This window comes from Canis lupus, chromosome Y (genome assembly GCF_048164855.1).
Source record: "Canis lupus baileyi chromosome Y, mCanLup2.hap1, whole genome shotgun sequence".
Classification (NCBI taxonomy): domain Eukaryota; kingdom Metazoa; phylum Chordata; class Mammalia; order Carnivora; family Canidae; genus Canis; species Canis lupus.
In genome coordinates, this window is record NC_132877.1 from 4850523 (window position 1) to 4867467 (window position 16945).

Here is a 16945-nt window from a genome sequence, read left to right on the forward strand (position 1 = left end):
CTATAGCATTGCTTTCTAATTTCATTTATCATTAGCTTTTTTGTTGTTTTTTAAAGATTTTATTTATTGGAAAGAAAGAGAGCGAGCGCACACAAGCAGGGGGAGCAGCAGAGGGAGAGGAGGAAGCAGGCTCTCCACTGAGTAGGGATCCTAATGCAGGGCTCAATCCCAGGACCCTGGGGTCATGACCTGATCTAAAGGCAGATGCTTAACACACTGAGCCATCCAGGCACCCCTGTACAACCTTTTTTGAATGGTAATTTGCCCTTAGCTGTTGGAGTTTTAATTGTGTGTTCCCTTTGAGTAGCAATTATACCTGTTGGAGTTTTTCCCAATGTAAATATGTGTGTTGTGCAAAGATTCATACACAAAGGTCAAAAGGAATCTAAGTGACCACATGTAGGAAATGATCATTTGTGTTTCAGGGTCCTAAGATAAGGCCACTTGAAAGTAATTAGTGAGGGACGCCTGGGTGGCTCAGTAGTTGAACGTCTGTCTGCCTTTGGCTCAGGGTGTGATCCCATGGTCCTGGGATCGAGTCCCACATTGGGCTTCCTGAATGGAGCCTGCTTCTCCCTCTGCCTGTATCTCTGCCTCTCTCTGTGTGTCTCTCATGAATAAATAAATAAAATCTTAAAAAAAAATAATGAGTGAATTCATGGGAATGATTTTTGTGATATGCTACTGGATTTTGAAAAAAAAAAAATAAAAGAAAGTTGCAGAAGAATATATGCCGTATAGAAAGCATGAACCAAATCTATTCTTTATCTTGCTTTTTTTTTTTTATCTTGCTTTTGTGCTTGTGTGTTTCACACAAGGAACCAAATATATACCAATCATATAACAAGTAATATTTGTACTATATTTGTACGAGGAATGATTCGAAGACTTTTTTCTTTGTTTTTTATAAATATGTAGATATGATCCCATTTTGAAGTAAAACATGCTTAACCTTAAAATAAATAAATAAAAATATACACATAACTTTCAAAGTAAGATTACCCACCAGATGCAAACTTTCTAAAAACACTTGGAATCCATGCAGTAGGAGGTAGTTGGGCATTTGGCTGCTGCTCATTGAATATTTATGGCTTGAAAAAAAATATTTATGGCTTGAGAACCTAAGAGTTCTTTTGTATATTCTATTTAAAAATTAAATAGGGATGCCTGGGTGGCTCAATCAGTTGAGCATCTATCAGTATTGGCTTGTGGTCTTGGGTCCTGGGATCGAGTACTGAGACAGCTCTGTGCTGGGCAATCTGCCTGGAATTCTCTTCCTCTCCTTCTGCCCTGCAGCTTGTGTTTTCTCTCTATCTCTCTAAGATAAATAAGTAAAATCTTTTAAAAAATAAAAATTAATGTTATATGTATGTATAACTATATATATAACTATATATAAATAGATTTATATATATATATAAAATATAACTTCTGACTCCTATTGAGGAGGCAATCCCACCTGAAGCTGACATGTCACATCTTGTGCATCACACATCTCCATCCTCAAAATAATCACAAGGGTTATTCATAAGCCCAAATGCTTTGCATGTACAAGGCAATTGTAAAAGTAAGTGGCTTCTTCTTCTACAAAATGTCAGGAATGTAAACTTCTGTGAATATTATTGCAGATTATCTCATGTCATGAACGTTGAAAGAATATTCATCAAGGGTATGAAGATAGGGGCCACCTGGGTGGCTTAGTTGGTTGAGTGTAAAACTCTTAGATTACCGTGAGATCACGTTCTCAGGATGGACGAGGTTAGGGTCTGTGCTCAGCGTGGAGTCTGGTTGAGATTCTCTCTCTCTTTCCCTCTCCTGCCCCTCCCCCTGCTTGCATACATGCTCTCTCTCAAGTAAAATAAAATCTTAAAAAGAGTATGAAGATACGTCTTTACAGAAATGCATCATAATCAAAATACATTAGCAAGCACAAAACTAAGGCTGATGTAAATGTTAATAACTGTATAGTATTTTAGTACTCTGCATTGGTTCTGCTTTATATCATTCTACATTCACTGATTTTCTGCATCTTGTTATTTGCTGTAAACAAAAGTTTGTTTCTTTCACTTTTTTCTTGGCTGTTTTCTCCCATAAATAACATTCTACTGATAGTGCGGATTATTCAGGAACAGGGAGATAATGGGAACTAAAATAAGTAGGTAAGGAGTATTTTTCTTTATTCTAAACATTCCATCTGTCTAACTATATTTATAGTATGTAAAACACCTGTTTTTATTTCCAAGGGACCAATCTGGTTCTAAAGTCGCAGCTGGTGATAGTCTGTGAGGGTGTTTAGATACTATTTCTTGAGCATGGCAGATGGCTATCAAAAGCAACTTCATAATTTTATTTTTTATCACTATCCCCAAATTTGGACAAACTCAGACAGAATTGACAGGACTTCAACTTGCACAGTGCAGGACATGTGTTCAGTCGGTATGCATAAGCGATAATAACCATAAGCATGTGAGAGTTGAAGGGACCAACCCCTGGGAATGTTAATCTCATAAATATAATGCTATTAATATATAGCATTATATAATTACATATAATATAAGAAGTCAATCCCTAGGACTAAATGTAGATGAGCAATGACGGTAGTAATTTCCAAGAGCTACGTTGAACTGTCGAATTGACTGCACTTGACCAGGTCTCATTCAGCACTAGCAATAGTAGAGAAGGGTCCCTCTCTATATGCCAGTCTGTGCAAGAAGGCAGAAATGGCACAATATAAATAAGTTTAGGATGAACTGTAAAAGAGGATGAGATGTCCAGATCTAGTGACACTGGGGTTAAAAACTAGGGTTTGCAAAAAATAAAACTGACCAACTATTTGTTGCAGTGACTTGGACAATTCCTTGTGTGAAGGACTAAAGGTAAGACGAAAAGTACGACCTCTCCAGTTGAGGGATTAACTCAAGGGAAATCAACTTGGAACACACAAAATATTCTCAATACCTACTTCAAGAATATACTGGTTGAGAAACCAGATCCTTCAACCATGTGCAGTCTGAATACTCGTTATCTTTACAGCGTGATATTATTGAAATATTTGACATGTGTACAGTTGGTAAAATTGATGAAATGCAACAATGACAACTCTAATGATGAATAAGAGAGAATAAGAATAAAGATAATAAATATCCATGAAACTTAAGTTCTTAGTACTTTTGATCTGATTATCCTAAGTGAATTAGTCCAATTTTCAACACGTTCAATATTATGTGCACTTATTGTATCTGATCTATATGACATTAAAGCATTTAAGAAAATCAGACATATCAGACTGTGATTTGAATTAAATGACTAGAAATTTTCATTAGGTGTGTAATCAATGTTCAAATGTCCATAGAAACTTAATCGTTTTGCTTAATGACCTTTTGCTTTATTGGTTAAGTAAATAAAATATGAGTATTTAGAAGAATGCTGTAAAAATAAATTGGGTATCAGTAAAAATAGTGGTATTCTTCATGCACATAAACTTGGATATAAGGAATCTATCAACATTAAAAAGGGCAGATGCATCAATATTTCACCTTGTTCATAGCTACTAGTATTGGAGATTTAAATTAAATCTAGAAATAACTGCTGGTTAAGGAGAGTGAAAACTAAGGAAAGAATTCCCTCTGGAATATGGCAAATAAGTTTCTGAAAATACTAACGATATAATCATTATTTGAAAATATGTAATTTTAGAATATTTAAATCAAGAAATAGGAAGCAAAGAAGGCCATCCCAAGGAACCATTTTTTGCTATTAATAGAATTCTTTTTTTCATAATCTCTATGCCCAAACATGGGGCTCAAACTCACAACCCCAAGATCAAGAGTTGCATGCCGTACCAATTGAGCCAGACAAGAGCCCCTAGAATTCTTATTAAATGTGTTCACAAAAAAAAAAAAAAATGTGTTCACCATTGAAAGGGAAGTATGTGATTGAATTCAGCATTTAAAAATGTAAGGTGAAAGAATTAAAAGTCAAAGGATAACAGGTAAAATTGAAGACTGTATATAGTTAACCCTGTGGATACCACTTGACAAAGAACATAACTGAGAGTCACTCATTACTGCCCAATGGGAGGGATGAAACTGAAAGTTGAAAGCCATCTCAAGTTTGAAAGCATTTCTGAGACTACCCAGTGGAGGCAGTCAGTAGGCACTTGGATAGATGGGTTTGGAGATCATAGGACGGATGTCTGGGCCCCGGCTAGATCTCGGGCACCATCATCTGATGGACTGCACATGAAGACCCAATAACCCACTGGGAAGCAGTGAGAAAGGGTAGGGGTTCACAAGGGGATGTGACCTGTCCCATCCTGAGAGGTGTGCAGAAGATGCTGGTACAGGGCTCTGGGAAACACAGCCAGGGACACGGGGAACAGTACAGGAGAACATGCGTGTTTGCAGACACTGTGTGGGACAGGAATGAAAACTGTACGTCCTATATTTGTCAACACCCCCTCTCTCAGATCTTAGCAGGAGCCACCTGGATGGAGGTGGATGAGAAAGACAGACTAGCAAAGAGGAGGATTGGTAGGAGGTGAGTAAATAGAGGTGGCGGTGGTACAGCTCAAGAAATTTGGCTCCAAAGGTGAGCCCAGACACAGGGTGGTGTCTTGGGGAAGTGGGACCAAGGGAGCTTGTTATGTTTTATATGGGAAAGAGCAAAGCCTGTTAGCACTGGGAAGTATGAAAGAGAAAGGGTAGTGAAAAGTGAGAGACTAGAGAAATGAAGCATAGGGCTCCTTAAAAAGAGGTGAGGCTACAAGGTAAATGCACAAATTCTGGGCTATAAGAGGAGAGAGATGTTCTCTCCATTTAAGCACGGAGGAAGGAAGGGAAGCTGTGCAAGATTTGCTCAACTGGTTTTGAGAAGCTGGTGGGATTCCCACTAGAGGCACTTGATTTCCTCCTTGGCATAGAAAATGAGCTTTCTGGCTTATTCTAGGAAGAACAGGGGAGGTGTGAGAGTTGAGCACAAGACACAAGGAACAAAACTTGTATCACAGGGTAGCCAAAGAGTGAATTTACTAGCAAACACGTGGCATTGGCTCCTTTTAAACATTAGAATTAATCTAATAGAACTTGAAAACAGATTTTTTGCAAAATTTGGGTATAGTAAAAAGATAACATATAAACTTTTGCAGAGTTTTAAACTTTATTAAGTGAACGGCTAAAGTCATTCTACCATTGGAGGTAAAAAGACAAATATTATCATTACCAACCATTAAATTAAGTTACTGCAGAACATCCCATCCATTACTAATAGACTCTTTCGTCAAAAGCTAATGGAATTTGGATATTCGTTTTCTATTAATGTCAAAGGTAAAGCAATTTTCTCTAATGAGTTTAGAAACTTGCTCACCAACACCGCAATCCTATGTACAGAAGGTTTTATGGAGTTTTGCATCAAAAGGAAAATAACTTGCAATTGTGGCATTTCCGTGTTTCTCTCCCAGACGCTAGAGCCTCATTTCTTATACTCTGTTATCCTACTCATGGAAATCCAGCTCTGACACCCTAGGATCCTTCACTCCATAAAATTCCACTTTCCTGTTCGCCACTTTCTCACCAACAGGGTCCATAGTCAGTGTTTCCAGGTGTCCGCTGTTTCTGAGTGGTTTCACTAATTGTACAATAAATGATACCAGCTGGCCTGGAAGACCCACATTTTCTTCATAGATGTTGTAAACTTGAATGACCTGCCTTTTGTTCTAAGATGAAAGTCAGCACCCTGTTCACTTTTCTCTATCCCTCAGAAATGTTGGGCATGGCCAACGTGTCTCCTGAAGATCTGGCTTCTTTAAAAGAGGTCCTGTTCAGTCTTCCACCAGTGCTTCTGATCTGGCTTCTACCAGCTTTCACTGGAAATGATACAAGGTCCCCTCCGTGCTCTCTTGCTTTCCCCCATGCACTGCATCTTTCTCATTTGCTAACACTTATGCCTACATCTTCCTTCCCTATCTCCCTACTGCCCCCCACCAGAAGTAATACCTATCCACACATCAAACTTCCACATTTACGGTCTTCTCTCCAACCCTTTAATACCAAGTATTTTGGGGGAAAAATCTGACTACAGAATATGACAATATTGTCTATGCCATCTGCCATTAGTGCCCTCCTCGAACAAGTTCTTCTTCCCATTACTATGGAAACGGCCATCTGACCAGTATTTCTCAAAACGCAACGAATCACTTGGAATGTAGTTTAAAACGCTGATTCTATTTATTAGGTTGAGCAAGAAGCCTGAGCTTCTGCATTGCTAACATGTTCCCAGGTGATGCACCCGTATTGGTTTAAGGACTTCAGCTTGAAATCCAGGGACCTAAAGGAACATGACTCAAAGACTTAGTAATGTCTTTGCAAGCTGTCACTTGAAAACTAAAGACTAGAATCTTATTTATATCGTTTCAACTATTTTAACTCTCCAACTCAACGTTTGTTTCATGAGACCATCCCTCTATAAAATTGGCTCTCACTGATCCACACTCCTCTGGTGTCACATTCAGTGGCTTTTTTATCCATATCTTAACTGGCCTTCTCTGCTGAACTCAACACAGTGGACTGCTCATGTGAATGAACTGTACACCTGTGGCTTCCTTGGAGGAAGAGCTCCTTTTAATAATATTACTGTGCAAACATCAATTTTATTAAAAGTCAGTAATAAAAATATTTCAGTATTTCTCTCTTCCCTTTGGGCTCCATGCCTGAACTGTCGGAATATCCAATGCCAAGCCCACAGGAGGGCAGAGATGACACATGACCCAATCACACCCATCCAGAATTTTTCCTTGGACTTTCCGTTAGGGCTATTAAGAAAAACAAACAAAAAAAAAAAAAAAAAAAACCTCCCTATGCCCTTTAACCACTTATATGTAAAATAATGAGTTTTGCTCAGAGAGCAACCACCTTACTCACCATCTGGAGAGAACCTATTCTAAAGATAGATTGTATCTGGAGATGTGATTTGAGCAGCTGCATGCAGGTGTGCCAGATATACCCCAGAATGTGCAGCCAAAGGTACTAGTCATTGCCATAAAATGTGGCAATCATCTTTCTTGTATTTCTCTTTGGATTAAAGTAATTTGAATTGGGTTTCCTTCACATGCAACAACAGCTTTCAACAATTAACTGTCCTAAAAATGACTTCTATTTGGCTTCCCTTAAATAAACAAAACAAACAAAAAACTCATTTCTAATGCCTCCTTGGAAAAGTAGGCAAAAGACATTAAGGAAAAATTCTCTGGGGCAGCCCTGGTGGCCCAGTGGTTTAGCGCCACCTTCAGCCCCGGGCATGATCCTGGAGACCCAGGATCAAGTCCCACATCGGGCTCCCTGCATGGAATGGAGCCTGCTTCTCCCTCTGCCTCTCTCTGTCATGAATAAATAAATAAAATCTTTAAAAAAAAAATTCTCTGAAGAAATGAAGAACGTTAAGGTCACAAAATTACTTAACCTTTCTTGGCCACCACTGAGCATTCCTTCTGCCAACTGAACTTTAACATCTATTTGTCACATTTAGAAAACATGAACATTGAGAGTGTGAATGAAATTTGCAAAATTTGTGGCTTAATATGAAGAGACTAGACACCACCCAGAATTTGATGTTCCCACTGGAAACATTTTATTATCACATAATTAGGTAAGTCTGTAGAGTTTTCATGTTTCTTGCATATTTAAAAAAAATTTTTTTAAGATTGATTGATTTATGAGAAAGAGCACATAAAGGGGCAGGAGCAGAGGGGGAGGATTAAAGGGAAAGGAACAAGTGGGCTCCCCACTGGGTGTGGAGCCTGCCATAGGGGCTCCATCTCTGTAGTCTGAGATGATAACCTGAGCCAAAACCAAGAGTCACACACTTAACTGAGCCACCCAGGTACTCCTTGCACAGATTTTAGATAATATGCATATTTTTGCTATTGCAAATGCGTCATTTCATTTCTTAGGTTCTGCTGGTATAAAAGTACTATTTTCATCTGTTCCTGTCAGCTTTTTAATGAATACTTTAAATTCTCGCAAAATTTTTTAAGTGATAATCTTGTTTATTGAAGCATGGAGTCATCCATTCCTCAAGTGTTGAAAATCTTGGTGTGCTAGACACAACTTACAAAGGAAAATACTTTTGCTCTTTTTTCCTACCATAAATACAAATACTGTTTTCTACCATAAGTAATTAAAACACTTGCAGAAATGGCAGATTTCAGAGCTGGGAAAGAGAAAGTAGAAGGGAAGCCTAGAGAATCTTGTTCCAGAAAGCAAGGAAATGCTCAAAGGATGATGAAGATATGACAAAGGATGATGACACAGAAGTCAGCCAAAATAGGTTCCTGCTGACCAAACTGAGGACAATTTGGGCATCAAAACAAATCATGATAGGGGCAGCCCGGGTGGCTCGGCAGTTTAGTGCCACCTTCGGCCCAAGGCCTGATCCTGGAGACCTGGGATCGAGTCCCACGTCAGGCTCCCTGCATGGAGCCTGCTTCTCCCTCTGCCTGTGTCTCTGCCTCTCTCTCTCTCTCTGTCTTATGAATAAATAAAATCTTTAAAAACAAACAAAAACTAATCATGATAGTACCAGAGCATAATCCATTGAATAAAATAAGAAACCATGAGTCCACACAGAAATAAATTGACAGCCTAACAAAGAAGCAGGTATTTATATGATTTTGAAAATGCTGCACCACAGATATACATTAATTATAAATGAGGATAGAATAACTTTGTACAGGAAAAGCCTGGCAGACATCACTTTCACCGAGGTTAAGTCATGTACCATCTGATAAAATGCAATGAGAAAAAGGCAGCATTGCATTTGTGATTTCCCTGCCAATCATGAGGAAACATCAGATAAACCCGAACTGAGGGAAATCATATAAAATAATTTCTGTGGGTAGAATAGTGAACCCCCCCAAAGTCATGTCCATGCAGAACCTCAGAATGTGAGCTCACTTGTAAACAGGTCTTTGCAGATAGAATTCATTAAGAATGTCAAGATGGGTTCCTCCTTGATTTAGGTGGCCCCTGAATCCAAAGACCGGCATCCTTCTAAGAACATAAGACTCAGACATATGCACAGAGAAGCACATGTGAAGACAAGCAGGTGTTGGAACCATGCTGCCATAGCTAAGAAACGCCAAAGCCTGCCAGCAGCCACCAGTAGTTTGGAGAGAGGCATGGAACAGAGTTTTCTTCTAGCCTCCAGAAGCAGCTAACCTGGCCAACACCTTGATTTTTAGATTCTGACCTCTTGAAACTGTGAAAGAAGAAGGTTCTGCTGTTTTAAACCAGTGTGTGGTAGTAGTTATGGCAGTCCTAGGCAACTAACATAGAAAAGGACCCATAATCTTCCAAACTCCCACTGATATTCCCAGTGTCATGAAGTCAAAGAAAGACTGGATAAAATGGTCCAAACTGAAGAGACATTGGTCCAGACCAAAGAGCACTAATTAAAGAGACCCCAAAGTGCCCCCTCACCCTTCTGCCTTGTGAAGACACAGCGAGCACATGGCTGGCTGCAAACCAGGAAGCTGGCACTCAGCAGACACCAAACCTGCCAGTGCCTTGTCTTAGACTTCCAGGCTCCAGAACAGTGAGAAGTAAATCCCTGTAGGCTATAAGCCACCCAGTGTCTGGTGTTCTGTTAAAGCATCCCAAAGAGGCTAGCACACCTTGATATGGTCAGTAACACTGCCATGATTCTGTTCAGCCAGTGGGAGGAGCAATCAGAAATAGCCAAAGGAAGCAGATCCCGTCCCTCTCTAGGAGGGAATGGCACTGCTAACTCCCTTGGATTTCAAACCACTGTCAGATACTTCTGCTTCAGGCTGCTCAGGACAGCTTCATCTCCTAGCTCCGCAGCCTTGCCAGAAGCTGAATTTTTGGGTCACTGGGGAGTATGCTCATTGCCAAAGTGTCTCCCATGTAAGCAAGCCCAGGGAGCCATCACTGCTTTGGCAGATTCTCCCCTTTCCTGAAGTGACTTCTGGATTTGAATAGGTGTCATCCTCTGCTTCTCAACTAGCGTTTCTTCTTCCCAGCCCAGGTGAGTAATGGGTTGGTTGATGGTAGAGCTCTGATCTTTTAGCAATTTTTTAAAATTTTTATTTATTTATGATAGTCACACACACACACACACAGAGAGAGAGAGAGAGAGAGGCAGAGACATAGGCAGAGGGAGAAGCAGGCTCCATGCACCGGGAGCCCGACGTGGGATTCGATCCCGGGTCTCCAGGATCACGCCCTGGGCCAAAGGCAGGCGCTAAACCGCTGCGCCACCAGGGATCCCTTGGCTAGCAATTGATACCAGTATGTCCTTAGGGTCTCTCCTTGCTTTGTGCACCCCCTTCAAGCTTCCTGGCCCTGTCACACCTGTTAGCTAGTGCGGCCTGAATTTCTTGTTTGTCCATTTTCTGCTTTATCAAGTGAACTTCATGAGGGCAGAAACCCACCTATGTCCTATAGAACCTTTGTATGACTCATTTCCAGGCTTTGGAAGTAGAGTATCTCATTTGACCTGCACCTTTCAGGATGGGATTGCACACATTTCTAAATCCATGAACCTTCTCAGCTTGCCGAGCTTGCCCACAGCTGCAAAACTGTACAGCAAAGCTGATGAACCCATCAGGAGAGAGCTATGTTCCTGGACTGCCTGGTACTGCATGGCTTCCATAAATGGATGGTACACTGCTTTGCACTTTACCTGGTCTGCCCACAAAAGTGAATTCAACTGTATATAGCTTAAAGAACATTTGTAAACATGGGAAGTAAATGAAACATTCACAGTGGGTAAATGAAAAAATTCAGTAAGTAAACACTTCATCTCTGCACAGTCCAGATGTCTGTGCCATGACCTGTTGTACTTCAGGTATATGTGTGCGTGCGTACATATGTATGTTTAAGGAGGCTTCTGTACATTCACTTTTGACTACGTAACGTTACCTTATTTCCAGATTAGGTTAGAAATGCTATTATAAGGAGTGCAGGACTGTACCCAGAAATACTGTCTACACTGTGGAAAAGATTGAATCATATTTTTGCCCCTCTTTCTGTGAGTTAAGTGTATGAGAAATTATACTGAGGGACATATGTCAGGAATATGTAAATATATGTATTAGCACTGAGTAAGCAAAGGTTTGAGTTGTGTCACCAGAGGCAAAACTGAGTGCAAAGCTGAGTAATTACATGGTGAATTCAGCCCAACTGAACTGTCAATCTGTAAATAATAATAATAATAGTAATTAATAATAATTACTAGTAATTATTAGTAATTGCTACTAGTCGCTAGTAATTATTATTGTTGCTGTTTAAAAATTTGTCCACTTTTTGTGGCCTGCAGAGATTGCTTTTTCTCCTGCTTTGAATTATGTGGATAATTACTTCAACTTTCAATTTTATTTTGCCATAGTGCAGATATAGCTTAGGCAAGAAAAACCTCTAAACCGTGAACTTCCTTAATTATTGGTTCCTCAACTATAAAATTAATGGACTGGATCCCGAAACTTTCTATGATTAATATTTACAAATACAAAAAGGGAAAGTTATTTATATGTATCTGTTTTAACCATCAGGAAAAAAAATTAAGAGCAGAATACCTGAAATCTGCCCATTTTAAGTGCGCATAACTGTTTAGACTCCCAATTCAATGCCCAGAGCCAGTCAGCTATTTCTTTGTCAGTTTCTGGTATGCACACAATATATCCAATATTTTGAAACCAGAATGTGACAGAGTTGTTGTTTTTTTTAAAATATACTACTTGCTCCTTTAGAGCATTATTTAACTTCAAAACCAAATCTAGTTTCTCTAATTGTCAATGGAAACAGTGGGTTACCATAGTTACAAAGCAAAAAGTGTTGATGAAAAGAAGAACAGAAAGACTAATTAAATTTTAAATGACAGATTCAAAGGCATTAAGAAACTGCCCCGATAGGAAAGCGGGGACTTACCAGGCTGACAATCACAGCAAACCTATTAGGATCGGGGTCACGCAGTCTCCTGAGATTTTTCTATCTACCAGTGGTACAGCGCTTCAGAATACTGATGCCAATGCTGTGTGGCACAGCCTGTGCTGAATGCCTGGTTTCCAACAGGATAGATGCATGGGGACACATTCTGACCACCCACAGAGCATGCTTTGTGTCCTGCCTCACTGGAGAACTTGATACACACCCTGGCACGTACAAATTACATACTGCAGTACACTGCTACTTTTCCCAAGAGGGAGAACCTAGTTGCTGCACTGCAGACCTATCTGTCCATGATCTCAGCGTGTTTCTCAAGGAAGGTAGTGTCCACCTACGTGGTCGAAGATGTAAGTAGTAGGTGCAGTAGCTTAGATGTCTAACATACTAAGATTTGTTTTTGCTCGAGGGAGGCATCCATACAAAATTTATTGAAATATCATGCCAAGAGGACAGTCACATAAAATGATAAAAGAGGAGAAATCTAGTGAACATACAGATGTGAAACAGAACTGAACATGGTCATGTCACTTATAAAAGGATGTATTAAGATTCAACTATCTATTTTCTAGAGTAGCGAGAAATACATACCCCAAGGAATATCACTACTCTATCAAGAGTCTCTGCATAACTCATAAGAAAAAAGGCAATCGTTCCTGGTTATGTGCTAAAAATTGTGTATTTGGGGCTTTTAAGAACCATAAAACTGATTTAAAGAATGGTTTCAAATGTTAAAAGAGAAATGCATAACAATTAAAGACATGCAATGAAACTGGTTTGTTTCTAACGGCCTCTTAGTAATTAAGAGTTTATGCTCGGCAAAGCCCCATAAAAACAGGTTTAAGATTTGAGACAGTGTCCGTGAATTACTATAAACCCGCATACAAGTCTTCAAAGGGACAAGATTGTTACTCAAAAAAGGGAATATCTAAATCAGTATAATATGACTTAAAATAATAGATGAATGCTTATTTTGGATTTAATTCTTACTCACTAGGCTACCTACTTCTTCACGTTTAATGGTATATTATCTAGGTTCCTGGAATAGATATATCCAGTACATAGAGTAATGGCTAAACATTTGGTGACATGTGGCCTTGCACGAACACAGAGAGAAACCAAGACATAGGCTGAAAGAGAAAGATAGAGAGACATGGAGAAAATTATTAATGAGAGCTTAGGGCTTACAACAGAGAAGCATCAAAACAGCCTGATAATCATGTTAGTGGGGTCCAGGGCCTGGGGGTTTGCCAGTGGTGGGGGAGGTTAGAGTTGGAAAGGAAGCAGGTGGGGAGGAGATAAACCTCTCCTGAAGAATAAGGAAATCCCACCTAGTGTCACAACTGCTGGGCTTCTGGGCCACCATGTCCCATTCATCCTCTGCCTCCTCACCAGGCACAATCTGTCTACCCATAGGGGCAGACCTTTGTTCCTCCATGCTTGGTATGACGAGTATGCCATGCAAACACCCATGTTTCACATCACAAACATGCAGTCACATTCTTTGTAGGAAGAAAGCATATGTGGCGGCAGCCCTCTGTTTTCAATATCCTATGGTTTACCCAAATTGCTTACCCATCTAAATTTTTCAAAGGACATGATCGCTCTCTGAAAGAGACTCCTCAGAACCTGTATGCATCCTTCTTAATGACGTTGCCTAATAAAATGCTTCTCATTTCCTTGCATAGTAAAAATAATCACAAATATTACAATAATAATCACAAATACTATAAAAATATTACAAAAATGATAGTTTTTTTAGAAAATGATTTAATTTGAAACCTTCATCAAAAGCTATGTGGACAAAAATGAAAAAAAAGGTATGAAATCTATTTTGCATTATGAACTTGTAAGCATTCTATTCAAACCAATTTTCTTTCAGTAAAAACTTAATGGCGTCATCAAAGCCATCTTGATACAGTGATTCCATTTTCCTCTTGCTTGGTGGGAAAAGGGCTTGGTTAAGCCTCACCAAGTTTGCCACGGACAACTAGAACAGAAGAACAGATCGAAGCCATAGGACATTACAGTACAAGTAAATGTAACCTATGATTTCTTATCATCTATACAAACAGTGATTTAAAAAAATCAGTTTGAGAAAAATCGAACTTAAAACGTTTAACTTCACCCATAGACTAGATTAGGGTTTCTCAGTTTTGGTACTATTGACATTTGGGGCCAGATACTCATTTGTTGTGGGGGTGGTCCTGTATACCACAGGACATTGACAGCATCCCTAGCCTCTACTCACTGGATGCCAGTAGCACCTCTCGGATGTGTCAACCACACATCTCCTTTGTGTAACATCACCTCCTCTTGACAACCATTAGATTGGATATAAGGGAGTCAATATTTTATATAAGTTATTCGGTTGAGTCCCTAAGTTTATCTACAATATTTTGCCATACTTAACTATCACCATTTTAAAAAACAAATAATTGATGTGATTTAACTGCAACTGAAATCCTGCCAAAGTTTACTGTCCTGAAGAAGTGAAGAAACAGAGAACTTGTCCCAGACAATAAAGAGCGAAAGACTTGTATGCTCATAGGGTTTAGGTACCCTCAGGCCCATGTGTATGATACATGTTGTAAACTATTAAAAAAAAAATGAATGAGAAGATGCAATTTCTACCTAAAATTATCAATGAGCTTCCAAAGTTTTGGAAACGTGTGGAAAATTTTAGGCAACTATCTTCAAATACAACTGAACATACAACTCACCATTATGTCCTGATTGGTGATATTAATGTAGAGATCCAGCTGCCCTTTATCCTGTGGGGAGATGTCCAGTCGTCCACTGAAGGGTGAGATGGTCACCGTCCGGCCTACAGGCAGGATGGGAAGGCTGTTCGTGAGGCCCCCATCTACCCACTTCTGTGGAAAGAAATACCCCTTGTCAGCACATGTCAATGACACACCTCCCATGTGAAGATGAGCACAAATTTTTGAAGAGGACTTTCCTTTTTTTTTTTTTTAAGATTTTGTATTTATTTATGAGAGACACACAGAGATACACAGAGATAGGCAGAGGGAGAAGCAGGCTCCTCTCAGGGAGCCGAATGTGGGACTCGATCCCAGGATCCCGAGATCACACCACCCAGGAGTCCCAAGAGGACTCCTTCCTTCTAATATAATCCATGCGCTAGAAATGCTCTCAATTACTATTGATGATGACCAACCAGATCAGTGATTTTCATACAAGTCTTTGTACACATATCATTTATCCATATGAGAACCTCACAGAATCAGGAAGTCTCTCCAACTGTTTAAAAGCTTTAACTAGATTATTATACATAAAATGTACCTAAATTTTTATGACGACAGTGCATACACAGGACATATAATAAGGATGGGGTTCATTAATAAAACGGAGAGCCACATTTACCATTGATACTGAATAACCATCTACCATAAGAGGACATTCCATTTCTTTTTACAAGATTTAAAAATTGTCATTTTCTGTAGCAAAGTTAAAAGTAAACTGAACAACCAGAAATCCTATTTCCAAAGTGGCACCTGAGTTTAAGACAGAAGGTTTTAAAGCCATAAAGAATGGAAGTACTATATAAAAACAAACAAAACTCCACTGAACTCAGAAGAGGTTCTGTGTTTTCAGACCCATACTCAAAGGAGACAGATGGACAAAGCAGGTAAGAGAAGTTTGTAGTCGCTTCTGCACAATTGTGTGCTAAAAAAGGACAACTAAAGAAACATGAAGATAATGTTCCTTATGCTATCCATTTCGAAGCAAAAGAGTCTCAAGCCATCTTTGAACCGACATATTGAGATAATCAGCTCTAACAATAAACACAAAGACACACACAAAACTGAGGTACAGATTCTCTAAGTAGTATCTGAGATATCTTCCCGTTGACAGGGAAAAAACAAAGTCTGATAATGGTTGAGCACCCCTCACAAAAGAATCTTTAGTGCTGTATGCTAAGTTTCCCCTGAACATTGGGAATGCCATATAGAAGAACCAAAGCAGTACTGTTCAGCAGAGGCAGAGGGCAGAGGGAGAAACAGGAAATGCCCTGAACTAGGTTGAAACAGACGTTCATTTTGTTCTGAGGTGTCTTTTTTTTTTTTTTAATGTCTTTTTAACTCATTTTTATTGCTAAAACTGGTGACTGAATGTTTAGTATTGCAGTGCTTACAGTGGCTTTGGTCAGCCACTAACTCCCCCCAAAGGGAGTAAGAGTAAATACATGAAAAGTGAAAGTGTGTGAAAAGTTGAGAGGATTGCATTCGGGTTTGGACAAAATAGAAGTAGAGTAGATTATAATGAAACTGATCTGAATAGTTTACATATTGTCATTCTTTTTAAAGGAATGAGTATTATCATGTAATTACATTATATATATTATATAGACACAGAGTTACATGTATTTGTGTGTGTTTAACACACCCATGTTCATATATGTTTGTGTGTATGTGTGTGTGTGTGTGTGTGTGTGTGTGTGTGTATATATACTTATAAAAACAGAGCTTAAAATAAGGGAGATTTGCAGGGAGAAGGCCCCAAAATATCTGGTTTCATGCCTTTTTGTCCCAGACCTTCTTTTTGTTTTGTTTTGTTTTTCTGATTGCTTTGGACATGGATACAGACTTCTGGAATGTGTTAATACCCGGAGAAGAAAAAAAAAAAAAAAAACCTTCCGAAATTATTGTTCATATTCTCAGTAGGTTGGATCACCAATGATGTAAAAATATGTGTAGTTTTCATCAAGGGAAATTAAAAATATGTACCGTGTGTCGTATGAGCTCATCTGACTTCGTCAAGTTAAGGGAAAGGAGGGCAATCTGGCTCATCACACTGCAGTGTTCTAATTTACCACAGGGTTAATGACTGCTGTTTCCGGGAACCGAAAATTCCTTCTCCAAATTTTCTTCATTCTTGTTAGCACATTCTGATTGGATAAATGACTACGGAAAACATACAGCTTATCAGATGACTTGATTAAATTTGCACCGTTACTGGCTCCT

At 39.2% G+C, this 16945-nt stretch overlaps 1 protein-coding gene across 14 annotated transcripts in view; it reads right to left on the reverse strand.

Moving 5' to 3' along the window:
• Positions 1-16945, reverse strand: part of LOC140629080 (patatin-like phospholipase domain-containing protein 4) — a 142857-nt gene that overhangs the window by 99358 nt on the left and 26554 nt on the right. For 11 of the 14 annotated variants that reach the window (XR_012026940.1, XR_012026942.1, XM_072818485.1 and 8 more), the window contains 2 exons: positions 14681-14833; positions 13708-13947 (listed from right to left, as the gene is read on the reverse strand). Coding sequence is in view for 11 of the 14 variants with exons in the window: in XM_072818485.1 (XP_072674586.1) it covers positions 13816-13947; positions 14681-14833 (285 nt within the window). In the remaining 3 variants the exon portion in view is untranslated. Of the gene's footprint in view, positions 1-13707; positions 13948-14680; positions 14834-16945 lie in introns of those variants that run through there. The other 3 variants (XR_012026941.1, XM_072818492.1, XM_072818493.1) reach the window with 1 other exon arrangement.